The sequence below is a fragment of the Penicillium daleae genome (assembly GCF_028827525.1).
Source record: "Penicillium daleae strain IBT 16125 chromosome Unknown utg000009l_segment0_segment0, whole genome shotgun sequence".
Taxonomy (NCBI): domain Eukaryota; kingdom Fungi; phylum Ascomycota; class Eurotiomycetes; order Eurotiales; family Aspergillaceae; genus Penicillium; species Penicillium daleae.
This window is the reverse complement of record NW_026623157.1, coordinates 2,015,521-2,043,189: the sequence shown is the minus strand read 5'-3', so window position 1 is coordinate 2,043,189 and position 27,669 is coordinate 2,015,521. Positions and strand designations below refer to the sequence as shown.

Genomic DNA, 27,669 nt, shown 5'->3' with positions numbered 1-27,669 from the left:
GCCTAACTGGCGTTATTGTACCACGCTCATTTTGCGGACAATTTCAAGCTCTCACTTGGTCTGCAACATGTCTGCATTAGTAGAGGACAGCTCTGGCAGAAGCGATGACATACAAGCTTCAGAGGTTAGCAAGGCTGATGTTCTCACTAAAGAGGCATCGGTCACAGTGGGGGAAGAATCCCAGACGAACTCAACAAATGAAGCAGAAGGCAATCGTTCTGCTAAATCTCAAAATGAGAACGACACAGTCTACGTCAATGGCCACCCCGTCATTGAAAATGGTATGACGATTGTCTTGTTCTACTCAAGTTTTTCTTTTCTGGCGCTCATTCATTGAGAATAGGAGACGACGTGTCGAGATTCCTGATCTCCGATCGCGACGATGGTGACCCTTCATTTACATTTCGCTCAATAGTCCTGGGCACAGCTTTTACGGCCCTTTCTAGTGTGATCACCATGATCTACATCTTCAAGCCAACTATGATGCAAGTTTCGGCGGTTTTCCTTCAGCGTAAGGTACTCAAAGCAGATATCAAGCGGTCTCTCTTCTAACATTTCCAAGTGCTGGTCTACATCTTTGGCGAAGCATGGGCGATTTTCACCCCTCGACCGGATCGATTCAAAAGCAGATGGGTGCAGAAGACGCTTCGATTCCTCAACTCTGGACAACCGTTCGGAATCAAAGAACACGTTGTCGCTTCACTGATCGCATCATCTGGGAACAATGGGCTTGCAGGAGTCGAGGTCTATGCTGCTGAGCGACTTTTTTACGATCGCAGCGTCTCTGCGTCCACTGCAATACTCGCTACTTTCTCTATCTCTCTTTGTGGATTTGTAGTGGCGGGGTTATTACGACCGCTTATCGTCTACCCTGCTGAAATGGTGTATTGGACTACTTTGCCACAAGTGGTGCTGTTCCAAAATCTCCACTTCGATACTCGCGCGAACAGAGGCCGACTCATCAAATTTGGCTGGGCTCTTGTTCTCGCTGCAATCTGGGAATTTTTCCCATCATATATTATCACTTGGTTCGGTGGACTTTCCATCGTCTGTCTGGCTACAATCAATGCCCCAGAAAACACAAGGACTATCATCTCTACAATTTTTGGAGGTGCATCATCCAATCAAGGGTTGGGTCTGCTCAATTTCTCTTTAGATTGGCAATATATCCAGAGCCAGTACCTATCCTTGCCTTTCAAGCAACAACTAAACACTTGGATTGCATATGTCATCTGGTACCCTGCAATGCTTGGTCTCTACTACAGCAATGCCTGGAATGCCAAGAACTTTCCATTCATGTCTACTTCTCTCTTCAAGAGTGATGGGTCCAGATTAACCACAACCGCAATCCTGAACAGCGAGGGAATCATTGACGAGGCCAAGCTTGCGAAAATCGGTTTGCCGTACTTGACCTCCAGTACAGTCTGGGGATATTTCACCCAAAATCTCGCAATTGGAGCGTTGATTACGCATGTGATAATTTTCTACGGCAAAGATATGGTACTGGCATGGAAGCAGGCCCGAAGCAAGACGCAACCTGATCCACACTATCGGGCGATGCTCAAATACAAAGAGGTTCCAATGTGGTGGTACTTGGTCCTCTTCGTTCTCTGCTTCATTGCAGGAATTATCGTGACTGCTCACGGCGAGACAACCCTCCCTGTCTGGGGTTATATCATTGCTCTTCTCCTTGGAGGGTTCATTGCACCATTCTCCTGTATCTTATACGGGCTTTATGGGAGCGGAGTCTCCACGAACCAGATCTCAAAGATGGTTGCAGGTGCAGTGCATCCGGGGCGGCCCTTGGCCAACTTCTATTTCGCTAGCTGGTCTCACCAGGTCATACTTCTCGCCGTCAATCTGGCAAACTGGTTGAAAGTCGGACAGTATACAAAAGTGCCACATCGGGTCATGTTTGGCACCCAAATTTACGCAACCCTTCTCGGAGCTGGTCTCAACTATGCTGTGATGACCACCATCGTCACGAACCAGCGCGAGATTCTCCTAGATCCTGAGGGAAATAGTGTTTGGAGTGGCTCTTACATGCAAAGCCTCAATTCGCAAGCCATTACCTGGGCTCTGGCCAAGGACATGTACGGTGCTAAAAGCCGATACTTTATCGTCCCTCTTGGCATTGTCATCGGCCTAGCTCTGCCAGTTCTTCACTGGGGAGTCGCGAGAGTTTTCCCGCGGGTTCGCAATTGGCCGATCAATACTGCGATTATTGCATTGTACTCTGGCTACACTTATTACGGGAACACCTCATGGGTATGTTCCTCAATTGCGGTCGGGGTTTTCTCTCAATTCTGGCTTCGCCGCAGATTGCCCAGAATCTACAACAAGTACAACTACCTCATTGGAGCTGCCATGGACGGAGGTTCTCAGATCGTCATTTTCATCCTGTCATTTGCGGTTTTCGGCGCGAGTGGAACAGAGCATCGATTCCCGACGTGGTGGGGATCGCCCTCTGGTAACCCGGATCATTGCTTGTAGTCCGAAAGATCTAGGATCAACATGAATGGCGTACAAAGGGCGCGGGTAATGTGTCAATGGAGCTATGGGGAGGCTCAAGGAAACCAAAGGCTCCATGATAACATCTTGTTCCGACTCGGCACTGTTGAAGTATTCCGGGCGCCTGGAGTTATCATTCGGGTTACAGGAGTAGCCTTGGAGCTGGCTCCAAGTTACGCTGAGGATGGAGACAACATTATTATGGAAGGGAGCACGGAATATGATGCTTGTTCAAATCGAGTCTATGTTATTGTGGCATGCCAACAGACAAAGAATAGTATATCCAGAGAAACCGAATCACAGATTCGGTGTGCTCATCACGTTGCTTGTCTCCGAGGTCTCACTGCCGTAATTGTAAAATCCTGCCCCATTCTTGACGCCTAAGCGCCCGTTCTGGATCATGTTCTGAAGGTACACTCTCGGCTCAGCCGGGATGCCTGTCCGAGATTCTGCATAGTGGTTTTCAATATCCAAGACCACGTCGAGACCGACAACATCCATCTGTTCACATGGTCCTTTGGGTGTCTTCAAGACGTCCTTGAAGATTGCATCAATCTCCCGAGGCGTACATACGCCCTCGGAGAGTGCCAGTAGCGTTTCACGCTTGATAGCAGCCCAAATTCTGTGATTTCAACAAGGTAAGCTCGTGGGTCAACAGAACAGGCTGGGCTCAGGTCATGAAAGTGAATCCTACCTGTTGTATATGTAACCAATAGAGTCTTTCTTCACATGGAAGGGTGAGAAACCATGTGCTCTACATTGCTCTAGCAGCAGTGACACGGCAGCGGGATCGGTGTCCTGATGCCCCATAATCTCGATAGCTGATGGGTTTGTCATTAGTTCAAGACCTGCTCAATTTCAATCACCTGAGCATGGGTTAAATTTACCTGATGTCTCTGGAGGCCAGTCTGCGCAACATTGCAACATGTTAGTAAGGAGTTCTTGGAAAAACCGAGTATAAAGGGTCTCGTACAGCAGTGTGCGCTCAATATCCTGTTTTTGTGCTTCAGATCTAGCCCCTCAATAATCTCGGAGATTCCATAACTGCTAGAGTTGGAAGCAATGATTGTGTGTGCAGGAGCCAGATCATCAAGCTGGGTGATGACCTTCTGCTTCAAGGCCCAATTCTCGGGTACGCACTTTGTTTGAAAATGATGTCAGACCATCACAATGCATCACAATTCGAATCGAGCGGATGATACTTCGACAACCAACCATGCGTCTTGAAGAGTGGACTTCAAAGAATCTGGCTGCGACACTGTGACCTCTCCCCAATTTTTGTCGTGGTCCACTGCTGCATTACGAAGCTGATGCACATAGCTCAGACCGTCTTGCAGCTGCTGTTTCTGTAGATCAACGAGACAAACAGAGCCGCCTCTTCCCGACCACTTCCGACTGTTAACGGAGCGTGCCCAACGTCAAAATTTGAGAATTTTGCTCACCATGAATGCAAGTCGTCTGCCTTGAGTCCCAGCACCGATAATGACCACAGACCCGGCGGGCCTTTGCGTGATGTCCACTGTCATTTTCTTCCTTATATAGTCTTCGTAAGAGAGCAGACAGAAAGTCGAATGTTGAGCTCGTTTCTTTCGTTCGCAGCGAAACCTTGAAATAAGCTATGCGGCCTTCTTCGCGATTCTATGACATGCGGCTAAATGTACACTTCTTCAACTCAACCGACCGAATGAAATCGCCGGCAGCCAAGGCAGATATAGGATGACGGGCCGGTCATTCGGATCCGGCTTCTCCATAGGTAGCATTACCGATCTGCAACAAGATCCACGCCCTTAGCCAACTCTTGCCCGGCTCTGATCCCCTTGCGGGATGCTTTAGTCTCTGGATCGTGCCTGTGTCGGTTCTGAGCCGAGGGGTCCAACGCTCAAACGCCTCTTCACGCTGTATCCGGCGAAATCGGAATTGGTGATTGGTGGATATGGTATCCACATCGGATCCGAAGCGAAGAGCCAAGAAAAGGCGCGCGTCATGAATTGGAGACTTGCCCGTTACAGTACCTACTGTACTACGCTACCCCAGAATCGGATCGAATTCTCCAGAGATTAAGCGCAACTGTTACAGACTTGAAGTTTGATACTAAGTCAATCTCAGGAGTGGAATTTATGGGGTCCTGAATGAAAGGTTTAGCCTCAAACTCGATCTCGGCCGATCTCCTCAAAAGGTCGCGGCTTGCCAGATGGTTGGTAAGAAGGAAATCTAGGCCCTCCATAGTGACAATGCCCGTGTTGAAATGTTTCAAAACCATCTAATATGTCCAAATGCAACCGTCATTGCCTGCTGACTGGCAAGAGCTAGCGGCTGCCAAGTTGCCTGTGCCTCCGCGGAGATGAGTTTGGATGATCTTAGACTCTGAGTCTTGGCCAAGAAAGTATGAGGTAAAGATCGAAGAGATACAAAAAGTCCCTCAGTGCTCTCTAGCACAGCAAGGTCTCCGAGGAGAAACCTCGAACGCTGCCAAACAGACAAGTATATACCAACATGGAAACTGCATTGAACGCCACAAGCTTCTGGTGTCTAAAGCGCTTCACAGTCAAGGCATAGTACGGGATAGCCGTATAAGCCTAGCACTATTGCAAGCCTGGCGATGTTGCCGCTGGGCTGTATGAGTATGGATTCTCAACAACTTGCATTTCAGCGGGCCAGAGGTAGGGTGTCGCATGGCAAGGTGTGCTCTTGAACACGCTACCAGAATCTCTGCCTGGACTGTACAAGCACGATGTTATTCTTCCAACCCTGACAGTCTGGCGACATACCGCCAGATCTCAGAGTTGGACGACATATTGCGGCGAATCATCAGACCTGGTGGAGATGGATGAACTTAGTCTCTTGACGGGTGTATCCAATAGTCAATGTTCATCTTGGATTTACGTAACTAGTCCAAAGTTTCCCAACGAGATATGTCTTTTTGGTTGTTCTCGAACGTAGCGAAAACGCTCAAGCGCGCCTAGATACTCCATGCATGTGCATCCTGGAGGGAATTTCAAGGCACGCTTTCTCTCTTGACTTCAAAGTTCAAACCAAAGATCGCGAATTTGCCAGGCACTGGTCTTGATCTTTTTATCGAAAGGTCGAAGTAGGGGTAACCTCACAAAGCCAATCTCGGCGAGGCAGTCCAGATCCCCAGATCCAGAGCAGACGTGCTCTTCGTAGCGACTACCCCGGATTTCCTAGCCTCCAGATTCCTGCATGCATGCACTAAACAGACAGAGATCTGAGCGGGGAAGCTCGTGGTGCCTCGACGCCCAACAGCCTGTGCCACTCGGTTAGCCCGCGGGGGTGGGACTCCGACCCAGTCCATGCTCATATTACAAGGAAATATCCTTTCCCCATTGCGTCTGACCTCCAATTAATTCAAGCCTTCTTCATAATGCACACCGACCGAGTCCACCGACGCAAGCAGTTTTCAAGCTGCGATGCGTGCCGCAAGTCTCGCGTTGCCTGCGACGCTTTGCGAAGACTCTCTGCGACCGGAGAGTCGAATGTCGCCACTTGTAGCCGCTGTGCGGCTCGGAACCGACATTGCAGCTTTGAGGTGCGGATGCTCGCGGTCAACCCGGATGACTGCATATTTGAGGAGATTATCTGACCCAGCATGTTTGTAGTGGATGAAAAAGGTCGTTTCCAGGGCGGATGGGTCCAGTCCTTCATCAGATCGCTGGAATCCGCTTCTCTCCCCACCGCCGTCCTATGGCAGGAGCCAAGAGGAAGGGTTCAATCTGTCTCCGCACTTCAATGACCCAGGGGGAGATTCGCCTCGTAATGGGTAAAACTGTCTCAATCATTCTTCACTTCTCTGAGAACTTTCTATTGACCCTCGTTTACCCCTTTAGTGTGGTTGAGAGCCCAGTCCACGGCGACCATGGGACCCCGACACCCTCCGCCAGCTCCTCACTGATCAGCCTAGAAGTCTCGGACTGGCTTCGATCAATGTATGAGGACGTCTTCGAACAGGTCTTTGGGTCTTGGCTAGGCAACTACAGCTGTCCATTCTCGTGAGTGACAATTCGAGCCTAAGAATCACCCCCATTGACTGCGCACACGGGCACTAACGCAGGCCCAGATTCGGGGAGAATGGCCACTTGGAAGAGGGCGCAAGCGACCATCCGGGATTTTCGCTATCGGTCAGCATTTCGTCGCTATGCAGGCAATTCGACCAGTTGATGAAGGACCTGGAAAAGCAAGGGCCAGCGAGTGCGAGGGCTCATCCTCCAACGCAAACGGAATTGGTAAAGGAATGGCAGATCGAAACTACCCTGAATCAAGCAATTCAAACCTTTTCCGCTCGATGGCTGCCTCTGACCTTCAACTCGCCCGACCAAAAATTGGCGCAAACCCCATTGATACAGTCACTTTGGCGGGAACTGAGACAGAATCTTCTCAAATCCATGAACAGACCCTGTTATCGATCCATGCTGAGCTTATACCTTTTTGCCATGGTCCCGGTTCCAGTCGGCATACCAGAAGACGAGGAGGAAAGCGGCGTTCCCGCTCAGGTATGTGTGCAAGCTGCTTTGCAGCAAGTACAATACCTTCGCGCGCGCCAGAGAAGCCTTGAATTCAATGGCTCCAAGGTCTCGCTTTTATCAGACCGAGCGACACCCATATCTACTCCGGAACAGATTCGATCCGAGTTTATACACATTGAGAGTATGATATACTGGGCAGCCATGACGTTCGACACCTCATCTGCCTTGACTTTCAACACCAAGTCCGTCCTTTCTTCAGGTCTCCTGGGCTGGGAAGCCGAATCCTCGTGGCGGATGGTCCAGACCTGCACGAATATCTTCCATGAACAGTCCGAAAGGTGGCGTACTCATGGAGTGTTGGTCACTGAAGAAACGGCAAATCAAATTATCGGTGCTGCCCATGCATGGAAGCTTCGCGTGTGGAAAATGGGTACAATTTTGAAGGAGGCACTTCGCGAAGGTCATGGCGAAGACGCTGTATACCACGCATATACCTCTGCCGCGGAGGCAATCAGACAGTTCAATGTCACTTATCGCCCCTTGCTAGCAGCGTGCGAACGACGACTACAATTTTTGTCGCAACATACAAAGCTTCGCTGGTGTGAGTATCTACCTTCTACGACTCTGTCTCCCTATTGCAGACCGAGGATACTAATCTTCTTCTTTCTACACATAGACGAGCTGATGGTGCACCACCACTTGAGTATTCTAATTATGATTGATGCCATCGAGATTGCCTCGAGAGAAGACATTCTCGAGAAAATGAGCGTCACAAAGTCAGACGCACAGGGCAGTCTTCTCAACTGTCTACAATTTGGTCTCAGCAATCACTTTACGATACCTACGCGCCAGGGTTCGGACAGCAGTACTGGTTCGTTCCCGCTAGTGGCTATCGATCCTTATCCCCACCATCTCCTCGCGGGCGTACAGCTTTTGTGGAAAGGGATTGAGCGGGACTTCGATGATGGTCATATGGATCAGACGACTTGTGAGAATTTGCAGTCTATTCTTCTTCAGACACTTGAACTCCTTCCACAAACGTCCAAGTCGGTCAGGAAAGGGACTGAGCGGGCTCAGTTTGCTTTCCTACGACAAGAACGGTGAAGTCCATAGCCAAATATAATTTAACTTCTATGATAACTCCTGTCGTCAATAGTACTCATAGTTTGCGGCACATTTATATTGCGCATAAGCACAATAATCCCACTCCCTAAAACAAAAAGAAGAAAAAAACACAGAGCGGTGTAAGTCAGAAATCATACTCCACGCCTGAGCATGGGTTGAACTTGTGCCTCAAAAGGCGAGTCTATGTCTTCTTATTACATTCAAAGATCAAGATATCTCATGGCTGATCCTCACCGGACTTGATAATACGGTATATCCGCTTATGCTGTTCCAATGCCACCAAAGTCGCAATCGTCTGTGGACCCAAGCGAACAAAACTAGGTGTCCAACCGCGGAACACCCACCGATAACCCTCAGATCGAGTCAAATCAGTCACAATCTTCAGGACTGACACACGCTTCGAAGAACTCATCAGCTGCGTTCGAATCACATCCATCGGGCTAGAGATTGAGGTTGCAACTAGACTAGCCAACAGCGAAGCAGAAATATGAATAACCGGACTCTCCCCACTGCCACTACTCCACCTTTGAAGCAAGGTCTTGAACGTGTCATAAGATGCCAATTGACTCGCGGTCATGATTCCACAGCGAAAACAGTTAGGCCACAGGCCCTGGATAAACGACCTCCAACCTTCATTGCGCTTCATTTGCACCCAGGCGTCAAGCACATTCTTGTAATTTCGGCGATGTTGAATAGGTAATGACCTGTCGTTTTGCATCCGGATGTTTGCGATATCTGATGGCGTGCCGAATATGGCTCCCACGAAGCCCGATGTCGCCGCCATCATGGTTAGCATTGGAGCCGTGACAGGCTTGTCTGATTTAGCTGCGGATTGTTTGAGTTCTTCGTACAGGGCAATACGTGAGGCCCCATATGTTACTATGCAATTGTTAGATTGCTGCTCAAAATTTTAGATGTAGTAGTACTCACATGATCTCATCAACCCAGCGGACAGCTATCATGTTGGCGGCGTTAATTGACATGAAAGTTCTAGATGTAACCAAGGGGTAAATGCTTACTCCATGATAAAGACCTCTAACACCCTCGCTCCGAATGATTTGTACTCCCGTTCGAACTGAACCTTGCTTTGCACCGTCTGCAACAGTTTGCATGCGGACCTTGACTATGGTGATTCAACGTGAGACATTCGTCTTGAAGATATCATATATCTTGCACGGGAACACTTACTCAGATCAAACGGATGCGACACCATTACCGCCATACAAGATGCCGAGCCACCAAACCATCTCGGATAGCTAATTTCAGCTTGTTTGGTATGGGCTGGAATAATGTGAGGCGTAGGTATAGGGGCAATCTTTGTTTCAGCCATGTTGACGAGAAGTATTTTTGTGAATCTCGCTCATAAGAAGGAAACTCTTCAAATATGACTCGGCAATTACCGAGTCGGTGCTAGTTTTATACCCGACTGCCGACCCTTTGATGACCGGTGAATGGGCTACCCCAACTTTTGGGCTTCGGCGTTGGCGCTAAGGGCCCGAGGTGTTCCTGCAGGGTTTCCTCGGTCGAGATTCATGCTACCAGAACGTTTTGCACTTGGAGTGTTCCATGTGTCAAAGATAATAGGTGCCTTTGTGAAAAATGTCCCTGTTCTGCTCAGTGATGGTAAATCAAGGCAGTCTCTCCTTGATCACCTACCCATGTCTCTTGGAATCTCACCTGTTGATTATCTCCGCGGGGGGGTCGCTAAGACGGCTATATGGTTACTTGACATGCTTGCTCACAACATTCACGAAGTCACTGATTGTCTATCGAGGTATGATTTATTAGGCTGTTTGCGTGGACTGACTTAAAATTCGGATTTCAACATCATCCTCCTGCGAACCATCCCAGATAACAATCCCGACCGTATAACGTCTGAGAGGTATGCCGTGGGGGCGCATGCTGCCTGCTTCGCCCACCAACGCAAGCGTGGCAGATTCTCAGCTTTACATGAGCAAGGGCTCTTTTTACATCACCATCTAGAGCTATGCTCCATCGAGTGCTGTCATCGAGGACACTACTGCACTGTGTACGTGATCATCGTCGAGGCAAATGTACTGCAAAATTGTTCAAGGGAAACAACGTGACCGTCGATTCCGGCTCCACAGGGCGAGAGGATCCCAGGGACGCGCTCGTCAACAACGATGCCGCAAAGAAAGCACCCTAGACCACTGCGATGATCTATTGTGAGAAAAGGAAATCGGCCAAGTGATTCTTATCATATATGCAAGAAATGTGGCCTTGTCACGGTTCAGAAAGGAAACGATTTTCATGACTCGGTCCAGCCAATCAGCAATTTTCCGTCGGGTATTTCCAGCGGAGAATTCCAGAGCTTGCCTTACTCCATTGTCGTCCTTAGCCTCAACTCGACTCCACGTCCAAAATGCAACATGGTGCCTTGGGCATTGAAGGATGTCGGGTAAATGGCTAAGATACGCAGAGGGGAGTCTGATGGTTGCATTATTTGAATACGTTGCCAAACTCTTCTCTTTTCCTGAAGCTTTCTACCACTTGGTTATACTTCTCGCACAGACAAGCTCCCAGGATGAGTATTTCCCAAGCCTCAATACCTTTGTCGCACCTACTCCCTCCGCTCGTCCTGGGTGGCGCCGGATTCAGCCATCAAGTATACCGGAATCCCAATTCAGCACAAGCACTGGAAGTCCTCAAACGAGCGTTCCAATTAGGACTACGCGCCATCGACACCTCTGCTTATTATCATCCTTCGGAAATACTTCTTGGTGAAGCATTATCACATCCCGATATTACGAGCCAGTACTCTCGCGACCAGTATTTTTTGATGACCAAAGTTGGTCGAATTGCGGCAACAAAATTCGACTACTCTCCATCATGGGTTCGACAGTCAGTGATGCGTTCGCTCCAACGTCTACACACCCGGTATCTAGATGTTGTGTTTTGCCATGATGTCGAATTTGTCCCAGAAGAAGAGGTTATGGGCGCCATCGGTGTTTTGCTCGACATGGTTCGCGAAGGCCATATCAGATACGTCGGGATCTCGAGCTACCGGATAGACATCCTCGCTCGAATTGCTCGCCGCGTTCAGAGTCAATACTCTCGGCCTCTTGACATAATCCAGAATTGGGCCCAGATGACTCTTCAGAATGACCGCCTGGCACAAGAAGGCTTGAAAGCTTTCCGGGAAGCAGGTGTATCTTGTGTCTGCAGTTCGAGTCCATTGGCTATTGGTCTTCTCCGCGCAAATAGCGTGCCGGTGGGAGATCTGGGGGACTTTCATCCCGCACCTTCAGGCCTACGAAGCGTCGTCAAAGAAGCGGCCGACTATGTCGCAGGGCAGGGAGAGTCTATGGCAGCCTTGGCGTTGCGGCATTCTATTCGCCGTGGCCAGTCGCTATCAACTCCCGATTTCCGTATAACGACTATTATGGGAATTACATCCATAGCGGAGTTGGAAGACAACCTCGCAACCGCTCGGCAGGTTCTACAAGTGTCGAATGAGCCTCATTGGCTCTGGAGCACAGATGCTGGTCAGTCTGTGGAGGGCAATATGGCCAGAGCAACAGTGGACGAGCGACTTTGTTCAGCCGTTCACAACATTTTGGGCCCATGGCGTGACTACTCCTTCCCCAGTCCGGGTGATGACTGGGATGTGGCCACCAAACAGCCAGTGTCCACCAAACAGCCAGTGTCTACCAAATTATGAGGCTAAATCGCATATGAAATGCCAGTGACCACGTACAATAGATGACAAAGGGTGCTAGCGACAGAATTGGTATAAATTGTCTCCCCAAGTTACCTTGACTAGGGGTAACATCCTCTTACCTCTGGCATAACTTCGGAGTATGTAGTCACCTCTCTAATTAGCGTTAACTAATCAGCGTCAATTATTATTTTCTCCAGCCAAGAATCAGTAGATGACCATGCTGTAGCTGTGAGAGTCTAATTTAGGCAAAAAGCTCGCAGATCTCTTAGAGTAAACTGCAGGGGCAGGCTTACAGCCTCGGCTTAAAAACCCTTATTGGTCACGGACATCGGAGATTTAGCCTGATCGCTGGAAGTATCCACCAGCTCTCCCCGCAATTTTTGTCTCCGCACTCGCGGCACATTTTCGATCACTCCTGGGTATCTGCAATGACCAACACCAACATGGCCCACCGGAGTCAAACTAGAGTCCTAAGAGCTTGCGACTCTTGCACATACTCCAAACAAAGATGCGATGGGCAGCGACCATGGTAAGCGGGTCAAAATGGCGATTTCAAGACACTAGCTAACCGTATCACATCAAGCCGTCGATGTGCAGGTACACTGAAGATCTCTGGATCATCTTCAAATTTGACCCACTAACTTGTATGACCAGAGCGCAAAGAGGAATGCCATTACACCAAGGCTGTTCGAAAGCGTGGTCGCCGACCGAGGGGAGACCCTGGCCGGGAACTACACCGTGATGACCAGAACTTTAGGAACAGATCGCCCCAGAATCAATCACGAAGTCCTGGAGATACCGTGATGTCAAGTAGCACGTCAAATCAGGATGCGCCCTCGGTGATGTCCTCTCTGGAACACCGATCATATGGGCTCGATGCGAATGCAAATGACACGCTGTCTATAACAAGTCCCTCTGGCGCAGATAAATTTGCAACCAACAACCCACCGTTTTCTGCGCAGGAAGACGCATTGGGTGGGCTTTTTCAGACTTCTCTGAGCAGTGCGCGACTTGAAACAAGTCAAACAGCAATATCACCGACTCGCGTACGCCCTTCGGAATGAAAACTACGGTTAAGGATGTCATTTAGCTAAATTTTCTTTCGCAGATTTCGCTCGATCACCGAGGGTCACTGTCCGGTCTTCATCAGACTGTCTTTGACGATGTCCCTGGGTCAATGCCGGACCATGTATCAATGAGATCAACCTATCGCTGCCTTGACTCGATGCTCCCACACTTGAATGGCCTCCTTTCCGCCGAGGAGGCTTCGGAGATGCTCGAAATTTACTTCAATGAGAAGCACAACTCCCTCTTCAAATCAACATCTCCCTACATGCTAGCTCATGTCTTGCACCCATCATCCGTCCTCCATCCTACCGATCCTCGGCCAACATCAGCGGCGCTGCTTGCTGTCATCCTGTTTTGTGTTGCGCAAACTGCCGACATGAAAATATTTGACACGCCGGGGGCCCGAGAACGCATGAGTGTGGATCTCTATCGTCTTTCATTAGACCTGCTTCAATCCGAAGATCCAGATAATTACTTCCGTACATCTGGTAAGCCCTTGACTATACGCTGGATACAGCACCATTTATTGACTTGCGATAGACGGCTGGCAATTCCATCCTCATCCCAGTGGCGGTACGCCAAATAATTCACATTCGGCTCCGGATCGACAGGCAAGTGGCAAAGCGTTACTGCCCCGACAACTGGGCTCAACTGATACCATTCTGGCCGTTGCTATCCTGACAATAGTAATATCGGGCGGACACTATAAAGCCGACTCGCTTAAATGGCGCGACAAGTTGATTCGGCTGGTTCGAGCCAGTGGGCTCAGCATGGAAGACCAAGACATTGATCTCGGGCCCGTTTTCTGTGGGCTATACAATGGCGACGCTACTTTCCGAAGATGGCTAGTCGCGAAAGAAGAGCGTAGACGCTTATTCTGGCTCGTCTACTGTCTTGATAGACACTTGGCCCTGTCCTTCAATATGCGAATCAGTATTGCCGAAGGCACTTTTGCGTGCGGACCCCCTTGCCGGAGAAGCTCTGGCAATCCCTCGATACGGCTGATCTGAACTGTATTCCTGCGTGTTCATTAGGTCCGCCCACCCAAATATCGGGCGGTGGGTTCTTCGAATACTTCCTGCCTCTCGCCAGGGTTTTGGGCCAGATCATCGACTTGCACCATGTTCGGGCCCATCCCACCCTCGGGCAGTACATTTCTCGGGATGCTGTTCGCCGCATAGAGGCGATGATAGCCCATCGAGAACAGGAGCTCGTTGACTTGGAGAATCAAGCAGACTCATACGTCACCAATGACGGAGCTCTTCACTCCTTCCCGCAGCAATCCAATGGTGGCCCATCCCAAGGCGTGGACCCATTTGGATCTCCTAATGCAGGAACGTCAAAGGACCCGAAGCTCCATTTAGTGAAGATCTACAGCACTTATCTACTGCATGTCTTCTACATACTGTTGCATGGTAAATGGGATCCCATCTCAATGATCGAAGACAGGGACGACTGGATCACCTCGGAAAGCTTCTTGACCTGTGCCTCGCACGCCTTGAGTGCATCCGGGGTAGTTTCGCAAATTCTGACCATCGACCCGGAAATGACCTTCATGCCTTATCTGTTTGGGATTTACCTTCTTCAGGGCAGTTTCATTCTCCTTCTATTTGTGGACCGCATGCCCGAGCTTGGTCCGAATCGATCGGTGGAAGAGGTGTGCGAAACGATTATCAGAGCTCACGAGGTGAGCGTGGTCACTCTTGATACCACTTTCCAAGTATGTCGAACTTTCCCCAAAAATTCTTTTGTTCGAGTAGAGGCTTATATACTTTGTAGAAAAATTTCCGCAAGGTATTCAGGTCCATGTTATATGACGCCCAGCAGGCTGGGCCTCATTCTTGGGATGAACACAAAGCTCGACGCAGAGAACTACTCTCTCTATACCGGTGGACACCCTTGGCTCAAGGTCTTGCCTATTGAATTAATTTTTGATTATCAAAATATACCCCTGCAGATAATTTCAAACTTGCACAAAAGTAAAGCCTCGACATCCAAAACATATATCATAAAAATCAATTCGTTGGACATAGTGCACAAACAGATTCGTTCAATGCGTATAGACTAGACAAGTCAATCTTGAAGAGTCGTAACAGTGATGTCGCTTATCGCAACAGAAGAAAAAGAAGAAGAAGAAGAAGAAGAAGAAGAAGAAGAAAGTCATAACCAAAGTGAAAAAAGGCACGTGCATAAGTAGGGTATCTCAGTTTCGTAATTTCAACAACATCACTCAATGACGTGTCTGGGGTAGCTCATGAATCATATTCTGCGACTGGTTATTTCCTTCGGGAGACTCAAATGTTGAAGGTAATTCGGCCGCGTATGCTTTGCCATGGTAGTTTAAAGGCTCTGGGTTCAGATGTCAGTCCAACGCATCGAAATTTCACATTTCTACCACAATTCATACCTGGTGGCTGCGTATGGTAAAAATCAGCAGGCAATTCCGCCGTGAAGCTTTTCCCTTGACCGTATTGCGGCGGTGCAAACGGGTACTTTGACTGTGAGCGCCCCGATATGGACGAATGTCGCTTAGTTCCCTCCGGTGACTGCAACTGATATGAATTGAGGGAGACCGTATCAGACTGTCTTCGCGAAGCCATCGAGTCCGACCGGGCCATATACGATCGATCGGCGGGATTGATCGTCTTGAGTCTTCCGTCCTCTACGACTGCCTGCAGGACACCTGCATCGAGGAGTTCTGCCTTTTTGATCAGACGATCCACCAGGACCTTCGAGGCTGCTTTTAACTGATTCTTGACGAATGAGACCAAAGTGACATTGCAGTTGATTTCGATATCCTCCTGAAGATAAAGTCCGGTCTGGGGGGCTGCCTCGTGGCGGAAGTCCCGGAATTGCCGAGGCTCGTCGAGCTGGTTTCCTGCAATTCGCCATTTGCTTTTGATGTCGATTCCCAGCGGGACGAACATGTGTGTTTCCAGGCCCCATTCGGTATCGTGGAAACAGCCCCTGAAGCTGACTTTGCCCGATCCCATCTTGCCGAAGCCCGGGATATATTGGACGCGCTCGACGATCTCATACCAGGTAAAATAATATTCATCTGCGGCAGCATCTCGTGGGGCTTGAATGGCATCGTACTCGAGGACGAGAGGGTTCAGCGTGATGATTTCACCATGGCTATGGAGAATGTCGAGGGCCAGTTGGCGGGGCACACCCGTCGGGATGGGGGTGATGTTGGTATAGGTTTCTTTCTTGCGCATCATCGTGCGAGATCGAGGTGAGAGGTCAATCGACAAGAAATCAGGATGAGTTACAGTGGTGTGCAAAAGCACAGTGCGAAAGGGAGGGAGCTTTCGAGTGGAAAGCAAAACGTGAGATTAGAAATAAGAAGCGGTCATCTCGGATGTTCTCGTATTTCAGCTGCTTATGCTGACGGCATGACCAGGCCAAAGTATAAACGACCTAAAATTAAGTTGACTTGGAATCTCACCGCCCAATTCACCGCATTATTCTCGAAGGCGCGGGTTCCACATTTGGCCAAGTTCCCAGTGGGTTGGGTTTCCCCGAGAATACCCGGTTTCTGCAGAACTGACCCGAGATGGAATCATCGTACCCTGGCGGTTGCTGGCTATAAATATGCTGAGATCGGTTTCATGACAGGACGACGGGATCAGACAGCATATTCCCAAGTCCACAGTGGACTAGCCTCTCACGTCAGCCTCGATCCCGGGCCCCGGGTATGCCAAGGAGTGATGGTTAGACTCCAGGCGCCAAACCCAGCCATCACCCTGGCCACAGTTTGCACCCAATAATAGATATCACCAAAACCCGCTGCAAACTCCATCAGTATCTGTGGAACCAAGACCAGGTAGTTGGAACCAGGAGGTAATTAGATATAATGATATAATGATTGCTTCCAAAAGGCAGGACTCGTTGGACGGGGGCTTGAACAGCCCCCCAAGCGCAGACAAACAAAGAACAACGCAGAAAAGGTCGCTGGAAACCCAAAAAAATACACAGAATCAAGTATTCGCACCCCATCCCATAGTGAACCTCCAATCCTGTCCCACCTCGCTAATCCCGCGAGCCAATCCCACGACACTGTCAACAAAGCCACCTTCACCTCTGGCGACACGTTCCCGCCGCTCAAGTTCGGCATCTGACTCCCGAGGCCGGAAATTAATCAACTGCTCCGTGCTCATTCCTTGCACCCGCTCAGCGTCGAGCCTTGTAAGGAGATTATTGTCGCCCGACCGGCGCGTCCATGCAGCCTGCTTGACAGCTGGTGCCCACCACTCCGCCAGGGCTGATTCATTGCGATTCTGTGCATAGCACTTGATGAGACTGGAGTCGGCGTTTGGGTCGAGCGAGGCGTTCCAGCGCGTAAAGGCGATTTCGTATCGCTTTTCCATCAGCCAGATAACCGGCCAGGTGATGATCCAGAGCTGAAGAATGACAACAAGCCACCAGACAAATGTATTCGTGCGTAGCCGGTTGATCCAGTGTGGGGAGTAGACGGTGACGGAGCTGTGGGCTTGGGAGAAATGTTGATTGATGGTGCCACGGTAGTTCAGCTCGCGGATGTGGGAGTCGAGGATATTGCGCATCGCTTGGCGATCGAAGCCCTTCAGTTCGCGGTAGATAGTGAAGCTGGTTATTTCATTGAATATCAGTCAAAGATCACACGGACTCGAACGGGCGGGTAAGAGGGGGGGAACATACGACTTCACTGATGCTGGATCAGAGCAGAATCGCTCACACCAAAGCTTGAGGGCATCGTTGATGTTCACAACGGCCTCATCTTGCTCTTCCTCCTGGATATCAGCATCGATGCCGGCCTCGGCATCCGGACCGAGAAGAGCAGCATCGCTGTCCACGGTATGATCAAGGGCCCGACGTGCCTTGGGAGCCTTGTACACGCGCGACTGCATGATCCCACCCCGATAAGCAGAGATTTCGTCTCCATCGCGGATCACGTCGATTTCCATCCAATTGACATGCATTGGACCGCCCTCCCATCCCGTCAGCATGGTCTCCGCAAGATCCAGGCGGAACTCGAAGTCGGTGACGGTGTTGCTCTTCTTCTGCTTGCTATCGTTGGAGGACTCGGTGTGCGTGCCTTTGATGAGCAGCATCGGCCGCACGGGCAGTTTCAACTGCCTGCGGATAACGTGGAACAGCTCATCTTTGTAGCTACAGAGGCGTGGGTCGAGAGACACGACCCGAGTATCGTAGGAGTGGACATTCTTGGTGCCTGGGATCGCATAGGCTGCATCGACGATGCGGAGGGGTCGGAAGGCACCGGTCGGACGGGAAGAGGATGACGCGGGGGTGGGGTTGGAAGCAGAGACAGGCTCGATATCAGGATCGTCGGTATAAGGAGGTGGCAGGTCGTCCTCGTCGGCGATGGAATGCAGCGAGTGCGAGGAGGCAGCGTCCGCGAGATCGTCGCGGTGGAGGCGGCCCATGGTTGATCCACGACGGAAAGGGTAAAAGACAAACAAATACTTCACCGAATCCGGCTGGTCGGAGAGATTGGAAATGTCAGGATTTTCACCGTGGAAAGGGTTCCTTCGATGGAGTGCGAATGAGGAGACGGCAGTTTTGGAGGCAGTTGAGGCTCTAGGCTGACACTAGACCCTCGTATTCGTATCCTGACCAGTCACTAGTCTATCGGGGACAATTGCCGAGTAGATGTATACATATTGCTCAATGGCCTCAGTGTAAAAGGAACCGCACTGTAGAGTCATCAATTGTGCCACTGATTGTAGTTGGTCAAGAAATGCACAATGGAGCCTTGAAGACAGGAAGTTGGAAGTCCTGGAACTCTACAACCACCAGCGAGCGGAGCGAGATGCTTCTTTCCGTAGACGCGAATAGCTTCAGTCAATTGAGTCTCATATTAAGGCTATTTTTCCAGCTCCATACGTTTCACCTGTGTCTTTATTCCCAGCCAATTCCCCTCGATTTGGACAATGACCATCTCTGCCTACGAGATGGCGAGATCGAAGACCTCATAGGGGGAGTCCGCCGACGCTTCCAGTGGCAAACTGCCTCTTTCCTTGTAAAGACATCCGTCCCTCTCTGCGAAACTAAGTAGATGCCGTCAAAGTCAAACTTATCCTGTGGGATCTTGTGGGAGATTCCAAGCCTTTCGTTTGTCCCACTACAAATCCAGCTCATCATCTCTCACAACCCAACTCGGTCCTCAACTTCTTCCCTTTCCACCTTTCGCTCTCCCAAGAATTTTCAACTTGAACCCACCTAGCTTTCTATCACTCACACTCTCAAATACCTGAATCATCCAGTCAAGATGGGTCGATGGGGTTACCGTGCGTCTTCCAACTCCCCTCCTTCTGACATCTCAAACGTCGCTGACTCCGCTAACCTCACTTCACCAGGCCTCTTCGAAGACGACATGGACCTCGATATTGCCTGTACTATTATGAAAAGTCTCGGTGTCAACACCGAGAAGTGGGACCATGCACCCATACAGACAGTCAACCAAACCGACATGCTGGCCCCTCAGGGTTCTCGAGAACACTACAAGACCAAGGACTATTCCAAGCAGCTGCAAGATGAGATTGTGCCCTCTGTGCGCGCCAAGTTTGACGCTAACAACCTTGGTGAATGTCTCATGACCAAGAGTCTCGCTAAGGAAGGCAAGGTTGATGTGGTTACTGTCACCACTGGCGAATACAAGACGATCATCCTTGGGGCTCTCATGATGCGGGTCGGGGCTAAGATCAACGAGGAGGATCTTCAGCATCTCCGGGACTTAGTTCCCAAAGTTGTCTGTATTCCGGGAACCACTTGGGCTCTAGGGGATGTGGGCTTTCGTAGTCCAGGCAAAGCTCAGTTCCTTGCTGCCCTCGACGCTTAAGCCGCGTAGCTCTCACGAGTTGAGGTAAGTCTAATCCTGGAATAAATGGGTTTGGGAATCAATGTGACACGTGCTAATGGCTCTGTTTAAGCTGCTTTCAATGCGGGAAAATTGAGTCTGAGATCGGCCGCAAGCCTCTTCAGTGCGGCAAGTGTAAGCGTGGTTATTACTGCAACCAGGTCAGTCTGCTTCACCATCTTTTTTTTCTCACTTAGTGACATTGTACTGGAACTTCTCAGGAGTGCCAGAAAAAACACTGGCGGGCCCACAAGTCTATCTGCATCCCTCCTGGGCAGCGCCGCTTGTTGAATGTCTAACGAGGTTCCTTGCGCCTATAACCGGCCTGCTGCCACACACCTTGCAAGGGATATCCGAACGGCCCTGCGGGAGTTTCTTTGGATCAGATGCAACAACATGATTCGTGATGGTATTATTAGCGGGGCTGAATTTACATTGTTCTCTGCCTGATGGATCCTTTGCTGGGATATCTTTTCAATGCATTCCAAAACTACAAGTTGCAGTTCTTAGATTCACTCAAGTCTTGCAAGACATTTCTTACACAGAACAAATCTCTCCATCTCCAAATTATTGTTCCGTCATTATTCTTCCATGGTCTATTCCGACGCTATGGTATCCACTCTTGCATCTATAGTCTTTCTAGCCTTTAACAGATCCATCTCTAGTGCAGATCTTCTTGTACCAGATGCATGCGTCTAAACCAGATCTTGTCCGCCACTCAATCCCCATAGACTCCACCTCGCCATCAATGCCAATCCGAAACTCCACCGCAGCAAAGCCATGCATCGTCAGAGTTGGTGCATCCATCAAATCCACATACGCAATCCACCTCTCCCCGGAGACGTGGACAAAGTCACACTTGGTGCGGAAGTTGAGGTCCGGAAGCTTTGCATGTAGTTTCGGATCGGGTCTTGCATTCACCAATTTGCCTTGTCTTCTTTCGGTGGTCACTACAGTCAGGTATTTGTATCCAGGGTGATAATATACCCCGGCGTACTTTGATAGTGCGAGGGAGGGTCGTATGGGCTTCTCAGGGCGGTTAGGATAAATGGTATCAAGCCCGTTGCGGACGTTTTCTTTAGCAATTTCCACGGTTCTCTGCCAACTGTAGCGGGGGCGTGTGCGTTAGCGTACCTTCAGATTGCATTTCGAATTTGTCTAGACTAACAATTTGGTCCAATTATACCTCTCCTTGGGGGGAATTCCAAGTTTGTTGTCAACCAAATGCCAAGTGAGTATCTCTGCAACGGCATTTGCTGTGAATGCCGTGTTTCCCATAACGGCAACCCCAAAATCCAAATCGGGGATGAAGGTCACCAAAGCTCCAAAGGCATCCATTCCTCCGTGATGTCTCCAAAAGCGACGTCCACAATACGAAGAAGTCTGCCATGCCTGTGCATACATAATAGGTGTATCGAACGGAGCTGGATCCGCCATTCCAGTTGGGATCCGTGGATGGCGGAGAGTCCTATGCGCTTTCGGGCTCAATGGTTCTTGCTCACGAATCCAAAACTTCAACCACTTGACCATATCCGCTGCAGACATGATAATCGCACCTGATCCACTGACCTCCTCTGTTGGCATTCGGGTGAATGGCTGATATTGGCCCTCGTCCTCGTCCCAGAAGTAACCCCGGGCCACATGAGCATCCGATTCTAAGGCTTGCTCTAGCGAGAGATAGGTGTTCTCCATCCCGAGTGGCTTCCAAAGCCAAGTGCATAGAGCATCACCGAGCCATTGACCGGTAAGCGTTTCTATCACATGTGAGAGGACCACAAACATGAGGTTGCTGTAGCAGTGCTCTGCGCGCGGCTCGCTAATCATGGGCAAGTGTCGCAGATTCTGCACCATTTCCTGGAGTGTTATCACTCTTTTGCGTCCGTCAAAGCCGGAAGGCCTTATATAGCGGAGGTAGGCATTCTCGTGCTTTCCTAGACCCGTACGATGGCAGAGAGCGTCCTCAATGGTGATGTGATTCGTTGCCCATTCATCTTCCAGTGCAAAGTCGGCTCTGATAAGAGAGCAAATTGGGGTTTTCCAGGAGAGTGGTTGGCCCCTGTCATCTTTGTACTCGTTTCTAGCGATCAGAATTGCCAGAAGAGCTGCGACATGGGCCTTGGTGGTGCTACCGGCGTATGATAGAGTGTCCGCGCAGAAAGGGGTCGAGGGGAACTCTGCCGTTCCATAACCCTGAGCTTTATGTGAGCGTTTTCTCGGGGTAATTAGAGATTATTCAAGATTATTGCTCATTCGTGTCTTGGCTCGCATCATCTTTCTCGTGCATGAGACTCACAGAAAGTGATAAACTTACCTCGGTAAGGAAATTATCCCCATCGACCACAGCAAGGGAGATGCCAGGAACATGCCAGCTCTGAAGCAAGTTGCTCACAACTTCTGAAAGGTCCCTCGAGGCATAGTGGCTTTTCCTGCTAGATTCAGTGCTCCAAGAGTGGCTTGTCATCTCGGCGGGGCGGGACAGAGGATCGAAACTTGGTTGTGGAATAGCTGTAGATTATAGGATGAGTCAAGAAGGCTGAAGGCTCTAAATACCCGGATCAGTAGACTGAAAGCAGCATGAGCAACAAGGTGTATCAATGCAAAGGTTTGTAACGAAGTGAGGCTTGAAAGAGCGAGAACTTGCTTCGTTCCTCGATTGATTGGGAGTGGGGGCCAAGCGGCTAGAAGCACCTGGCAGGAATCCGACACCATCTTTATCTGTCTGCCTAACCATACGTTAAATCTAGTTCAAAACTTGCCTTCTGAACGTGAATGTCTCTAGATGCAGGCTTATGAAGTCACCTGACAGTGTCCCCCACTGGCTGGTATTTTGTGCCCTGACCACGACCCCATACTACTACCCTTCCACCAATGGAAACTCCTGGCCCTGCGGCAGGACGAGACAAGCTTTGGTTAGTTATACGAAGATGTGATTTATAATGAGCTGAACAGCCCCTTTCGAGTGATTTTTTGATTTATGTCTCCTGGATTTGTGAATGCTTCCAGTAATGGCCACATCTTGCTCGGCCCTTTGCGGCCGCCTTTTCTTTTGTCTCTCGCGGCCCATACTTCAGCCCACCGGACCCTCTCGTTCTTCCCCAAATACGAATACCTGCTTAATCAGACCGTCCACAACAACTGCTCTCGTGAATATGCTGCCTATCTTGAATGAGACCACAATTCCTCAACAATTCCCCCCGAGTTGACTATTTGGGTCTCAAATAGCTCTTACGACTCTTACTCCCTACTCATCAACTGCATACTGAAAGCAATGCCAGAGACCTACAAGTCCGATATGGCTAGTGCCCAAGTCCTCCTAGGCCTTACGCCTACGATTCTTGCAAGCATCGGGCCAAGCGTCTACGAAACCGCCCCGCTTATTGCTTCAGGTCGCCGTCCGCTTCTCGTGCTCTTCCTCGTCATCGGGTCGCCTGCTGTTGTTGTCGACCCCTCGATTAGCTTTCGCCAACAGCCAGAGGATCTTCGAGACCCCTATAAATGGACATCGCCTGCTTCTTTACAGCGTGCGGGGATTTTGTTGGTAATACTGGAATTCCTAGTAGCACTTGGGTCTATTGCGAATATAGGCCACATGAGCTACGAGATCGCAACAAAATCGACCTTCAGCTTTAATACACACGAAACGTACTTTCAAACAATTTGGATTGCCACAAACGTCGCGAGTCATCTCTTATCAGCTATTGTCTACCGCACCACTGTCTACACCCAAAGAAAAGACCATAGCCCACGAACTAAACCGTGGTAGCTTATTCTCCGTTGGCTCGGGCTCCATTTCTCGTTAGGTGATGAGAAGGAACCAGTCCATGTGCAATTGCGACCGTCCTCATTGTCGAGCCTTTTATTTTCCTGGTTCACCACCATCCTATCCGCATGCAATCTCATTTTCGGAAGTCTCATATTCTCTAGTCTACTTTTTATATCTGTCAGAGATGCTGTCATCATTGCATTCCGGTATTTTGCTTCGGCCGTTTGCTGCAGAATCTTGGTCAAGTATGAGCTCTCCGTCTTTCGCGAAGGTATTGACATAAAGTCAGAGACGAGTGATGCTTTTAAACAAACTGCCAGCCCACTAGGAGATCTTCGGAAAGCTCCCAAGTGAGTTTTATAGGACTTCTTGCAAGGGGTCCTTCGTGAACTGTCTATCATGCTCGTTTGCCATGCTAAGCACTCTTGTTGATTAGCGAGTTCCTTCGAGTCAATTGTTCTAATAAATGTCATTAGCCTTAGCCTCGTCATTTCCAATGACTCCTTGTGTAGCCCAAGTTAGGAGCTTCGCGAGCTTCACGGGTTTCATTCTGTATGATTTAACTGATATGATAGCTCCCCTATGTCGCTGATTCCATGTTGATGCCTTAGTCACGTGGGGGTCGACAAGGTTCTGCCGATGCGACAGCCCTTCAGCTATGAGCAGCTATACTTTCGGTGGCAGAGTTGAAGGGGAACCGTGCCGTTATACCGGGCAATACAAAGTGGTGACTCAGTCCTCGGATTCCTTTTGTGATCTCTCTCATTGCTGCCCCTGTCACTCTTTACTATTCACGGAAGAGACTATGAAACGGTAGATCTCTACGCAAAGGGGGCTGGAAAGCAAGTCTGGAGGAAGCAATCTTGTCTATCGCGGAAATCCCTGAATCTCTAGACAAGAAGGAAAACAGGAAAGTATATAGGTTATCCAAAAAGTAATCTAGAAGGAAACTTCCGGAGCCTATCTGCAAAAAGGCACCCTTCAGAGAATCATCTGCGACAATCCAGAAAGAAGGACTTGCTGAGAAGCCAAGGCAGGAAAGGAGAAAGGAATCTCCATCAGTGAAAATGATAAACAAACTACTCCTGATATTTTCGCTTTCCCATTCATAATTTTTGGATCTCCTCATCGCATGCCTGTGTGACTACATTTGTTAATGTCACCCTTCAAATCAGTCGTGATTTGCTCGAGAATACACTTTCGTGCTTTGGGTTGACTTTCTCACTCGGCAAAGTTTCCCTTCGATTCCTGGAAAAGCGGGCCGAAAGTATCTGAGACGGGCCGAGTGGGAACCAGACCTTAGGCATGGCAGGTTTGTACGGAGAACCCGTAGGGCGAATGTCCCTTTATTGCGGGTCTGAAATTTTGGCATGCATGCTGCCACCAAAAACTTGAGATTTACAGCTGAGATTTCGGAGATAAGAGTGTGCTTTAGGGCCACACGGTGTTTTGGACCATCCAGATTGGTCCATTTGAGGTGGACAAGCTTATCTGGAGTGGGTCGTGGTCGTGGGTCCAGTTCGCCATTGCCTTTGACTCCACTACGGGCACTTAGCGATATCTGGCAATAAAATTGAATATTTTTCAGTCGAAACAACATGCAATGAACTTGTCGCAATTGTAAATTGGTCTATTCGTTGTTGAACCACTGTATCCTCGTCATCTGAGCCAAAAACGACTGCAATCTATAATCTAAGTGGGAATCGAAAGCGCTTGCCGAATGAAATGGTCGATGGAATTACAGCGCTACAGGATCGCCAATCCTGTCCTGTGGGCCGATTCCTCGTCGCCGTACAGCGATAAGCCCAATAATGAGGCCAAGACCTGCAAGTCCAGTGGAGCACCAAAGCCCGGTAGAATACTGTTGAGCAATGGCGTGCCCTTTCTCGATATCAACAGCTTCAGTAGTTGCAGCAGAGAAAGCCAAGGCAACGCCGGAGCCAATCTGGAATGCAGTGTTCAACTACAGGTGTGTTAGATTCTTGGATCCAGGAGTTTAGAAGCAAGATTCACTTACCATTCCACCGCATAAACTCTTGACCTCGACTGGAACTGTCGTAAGGATCGTCGTGCTTGTCGTAACAAAAATAAGAGACACGGCAGAAATGCTGATGAGCGATGTACCAAGAACATTCACCCAGCTATATAAGTCAGTACCATGAAACAATGAAGTTCAGTAGGAGATACATACAAGTCGGTTGTTAAAGTCACTGTCAAAGCACTCGGGACTGGGGCCACGACAGTGAGAATGAGACCTGCAAGAAGCAAGTATTTTCCATTCATGTACTCGAGAAGCTTTCCTGTTCCCAAGGATACAATGAATCCAATAACACCCATTGGTAGAAATCGAAGCGCAGTATCTCCAGCGGATAACTTGTCCACTTGCTGGGCGGTCAACACAATATAGTAAATGACGTTCTGGTAACTTCCGTAGCAGGCTATCATTTTGTCAGAGATATCCTTAACGAGATTTTATCATCTAGGATTTGACTTACTGAAGCCAGCAACCCAAAGGCCAGCGAAGTTGCGAATTTTCCACAGTGAAAGAGGCATCAAGGGGTTGCTGATGTAGCTTTCCAGCAGGACAAAGGCCACGAGCATAGCAATAGCAAGAATCAAAAGAGCGATGATGAAGGGTTGGTCCCAGCCATAGACTCCTCCGCTGGAGAGCACAAACTGGAGTAGAATAAGTCCAGCTGTAGAAAGGATTGCGCCAAAGTAATCCATTCTGGTTCTTGATTTGGTATCCACGCGGTCACGGGGCAAAACAACAAGGCCTAGCGTTCCCAGGGAGCCGGTGATGATGACAATGAAGTAAAAGATGTACCTCCAGCCCAACGATGATGTTAAAAAGCCACCAAAGATGAGGCCAGCACAAAAGCCCAATGTGCCAGAGGCGGCATAGATTGAGAGTGCTCGAGTTCGGTCAACACCGGTGAAATACGAACTGATGATACCAATTGCAGATGGAACAGTCAAAGCTGCACCAATTCCCTGGATTCCACGGAAGACTGTGAGTTGGATAAAGGACTGGCCAAATCCAATGGCCAGCGTCCATACAGACAGCCAGAAAAGACCCAGGCAGAGAATCTTTTTCCTTCCATAACTGTACTATGTCAGAATGCTTGAAGGTCAATTCAGATGTGTTTCAAATATCTTACCGATCTGATAAAGCTCCAGCTAGGAGGAGAAACCCACCAAACGTCAAAGTGTACGCGGAAATCATCCATTGCAGATTGGAGCTAGTCACATCAAATTCTTCTTGAATCGACGCCAATCCCATGTTAGAACTCGTCATGAAAACATTGTCGAGGAATTGGGAGCCTGAAGTCACCAGCAGGATCAAGGAGCCTCTCCAAGATGCCAGCCGACCAAATTCTTCTGGGAGCTTTTCCAATACTAAGGTTTGTTCACTCCCAGCAGGGGAGGCCACAGCAGTATTGGGAGTCTCTGGGAATGGTGTACTTGGACACGACGTTCCAGGAACAGAAAATACTGAGAGCTCGATACATTTGGGAAGAATGTCCTTTGAAGAGTAGTCCTCGTCAGCCCGGAAGGCGTGCTTGCCACGGAGTTGACGAAGCCAGTTGAAAATGGCCATTTGGAGTCTTGAATTTTTGTTTGCTGAAAAGAAATAGCAATAACATACTGATATATTATACCATTCCTAGGAGAAATCTTAGAAAAAATCTGAACTATGGAACAGGTCCAGTTAAAAAAGTGGGTACAACTCGTTCGGGTAGCACCCACAGGTGGACCGGCTATCGCACACAATGATCGAGACCCTTTAAGACACAACTGGTCACATATTTGAAGTTGCCTTTACACGTGTCTCGTCTGTGAAATTTGCTGCAGGAAAGGTGAGTAGATTGAATATTGTAAGCAGCATGCGCCATGGGAAGGCAAGAACGCCGAAGTACTGTGGTGGAGGGGCGAGGACTATGAGAGAGATAAGCACCATCCACTCAGACACGTGCGAAAGCTCTCTGGTCTTCTCAAATTTTGACTTGGAAACTCGAGACCCACAGTAGGGTCTCACGGATATTCAGTCGCAAATCCCAGACTATCTCGGCAGAGAAGTTAATTACAGGGCTAGAAACCCTAGATGAGGGAGAAAAGTAGAACTTCAGGCTCTGTATTGGCCTCGCGCTTGAAGAGAATCAGCCCTACGAGGTCTTAC

At 49.3% G+C, this 27,669-nt stretch overlaps 12 protein-coding genes across 12 annotated transcripts; 6 read left to right on the top strand and 6 right to left on the bottom strand.

The window, feature by feature from the left end:
• Positions 1-67: 67 nt before the first annotated feature.
• Positions 68-2,493, top strand: N7458_011879 (OPT family oligopeptide transporter; the record flags this gene model as incomplete). Its single annotated transcript, XM_056915261.1, has 3 exons — positions 68-281; positions 344-511; positions 563-2,493. The coding sequence occupies 3 exons, from the start codon at positions 68-70 to the stop codon at positions 2,491-2,493; spliced, it is 2,313 nt and encodes a 770-aa protein (XP_056760015.1).
• Positions 2,494-2,808: 315 nt separating this feature from the next.
• On the bottom strand, positions 2,809-4,037 carry N7458_011878 (3-hydroxyacyl-CoA dehydrogenase family protein; the record flags this gene model as incomplete). The annotated part of the gene is made up of 6 exons (XM_056915260.1): positions 2,809-3,133; positions 3,206-3,332; positions 3,399-3,419; positions 3,485-3,650; positions 3,714-3,899; positions 3,954-4,037. 6 exons carry the CDS (start codon positions 4,035-4,037, stop codon positions 2,809-2,811), a joined length of 909 nt encoding a protein of 302 aa, XP_056760014.1.
• Positions 4,038-5,893: 1,856 nt separating this feature from the next.
• Positions 5,894-8,096, top strand: N7458_011877 (Zn(II)2Cys6 transcription factor domain-containing protein; the record flags this gene model as incomplete). The annotated part of the gene is made up of 4 exons (XM_056915259.1): positions 5,894-6,058; positions 6,129-6,289; positions 6,357-6,518; positions 6,587-8,096. 4 exons carry the CDS (start codon positions 5,894-5,896, stop codon positions 8,094-8,096), a joined length of 1,998 nt encoding a protein of 665 aa, XP_056760013.1.
• Positions 8,097-8,334: 238 nt separating this feature from the next.
• Positions 8,335-9,447, bottom strand: N7458_011876 (uncharacterized protein; the record flags this gene model as incomplete). The annotated part of the gene is made up of 4 exons (XM_056915258.1): positions 8,335-8,996; positions 9,048-9,072; positions 9,137-9,240; positions 9,306-9,447. 4 exons carry the CDS (start codon positions 9,445-9,447, stop codon positions 8,335-8,337), a joined length of 933 nt encoding a protein of 310 aa, XP_056760012.1.
• Positions 9,448-10,662: 1,215 nt separating this feature from the next.
• Positions 10,663-11,799, top strand: N7458_011875 (uncharacterized protein; the record flags this gene model as incomplete). Its single annotated transcript, XM_056915257.1, has 1 exon — positions 10,663-11,799. One exon carries the CDS (start codon positions 10,663-10,665, stop codon positions 11,797-11,799), a length of 1,137 nt encoding a protein of 378 aa, XP_056760011.1.
• Positions 11,800-12,312: 513 nt separating this feature from the next.
• Positions 12,313-14,790, top strand: N7458_011874 (fungal specific transcription factor domain-containing protein; the record flags this gene model as incomplete). The annotated part of the gene is given in 6 exon segments (XM_056915256.1): positions 12,313-12,328; positions 12,454-12,801; positions 12,927-13,355; positions 13,408-13,751; positions 13,769-14,587; positions 14,647-14,790. 6 exon segments carry the CDS (start codon positions 12,313-12,315, stop codon positions 14,788-14,790), a joined length of 2,100 nt encoding a protein of 699 aa, XP_056760010.1.
• A 307-nt stretch (positions 14,791-15,097) lies between these two features.
• Positions 15,098-16,088, bottom strand: N7458_011873 (uncharacterized protein; the record flags this gene model as incomplete). The annotated part of the gene is made up of 2 exons (XM_056915255.1): positions 15,098-15,216; positions 15,275-16,088. 2 exons carry the CDS (start codon positions 16,086-16,088, stop codon positions 15,098-15,100), a joined length of 933 nt encoding a protein of 310 aa, XP_056760009.1.
• Positions 16,089-16,847: 759 nt separating this feature from the next.
• On the bottom strand, positions 16,848-18,293 carry N7458_011872 (uncharacterized protein; the record flags this gene model as incomplete). Its single annotated transcript, XM_056915254.1, has 2 exons — positions 16,848-17,475; positions 17,548-18,293. 2 exons carry the CDS (start codon positions 18,291-18,293, stop codon positions 16,848-16,850), a joined length of 1,374 nt encoding a protein of 457 aa, XP_056760008.1.
• Positions 18,294-19,138: 845 nt separating this feature from the next.
• On the top strand, positions 19,139-19,708 carry N7458_011871 (uncharacterized protein; the record flags this gene model as incomplete). Its single annotated transcript, XM_056915253.1, has 1 exon — positions 19,139-19,708. The coding sequence occupies one exon, from the start codon at positions 19,139-19,141 to the stop codon at positions 19,706-19,708; it is 570 nt and encodes a 189-aa protein (XP_056760007.1).
• Positions 19,709-20,365: 657 nt separating this feature from the next.
• N7458_011870 (uncharacterized protein) lies at positions 20,366-22,187 on the bottom strand (the record flags this gene model as incomplete). The annotated part of the gene is made up of 3 exons (XM_056915252.1): positions 20,366-20,831; positions 20,895-21,916; positions 22,038-22,187. The coding sequence occupies 3 exons, from the start codon at positions 22,185-22,187 to the stop codon at positions 20,366-20,368; spliced, it is 1,638 nt and encodes a 545-aa protein (XP_056760006.1).
• An 807-nt stretch (positions 22,188-22,994) lies between these two features.
• Positions 22,995-23,489, top strand: N7458_011869 (uncharacterized protein; the record flags this gene model as incomplete). The annotated part of the gene is made up of 1 exon (XM_056915251.1): positions 22,995-23,489. One exon carries the CDS (start codon positions 22,995-22,997, stop codon positions 23,487-23,489), a length of 495 nt encoding a protein of 164 aa, XP_056760005.1.
• Positions 23,490-25,227: 1,738 nt separating this feature from the next.
• N7458_011868 (permease of the major facilitator superfamily) lies at positions 25,228-27,090 on the bottom strand (the record flags this gene model as incomplete). Its single annotated transcript, XM_056915250.1, has 5 exons — positions 25,228-25,452; positions 25,507-25,630; positions 25,681-25,927; positions 25,985-26,595; positions 26,651-27,090. The coding sequence occupies 5 exons, from the start codon at positions 27,088-27,090 to the stop codon at positions 25,228-25,230; spliced, it is 1,647 nt and encodes a 548-aa protein (XP_056760004.1).
• Positions 27,091-27,669: the final 579 nt, after the last annotated feature.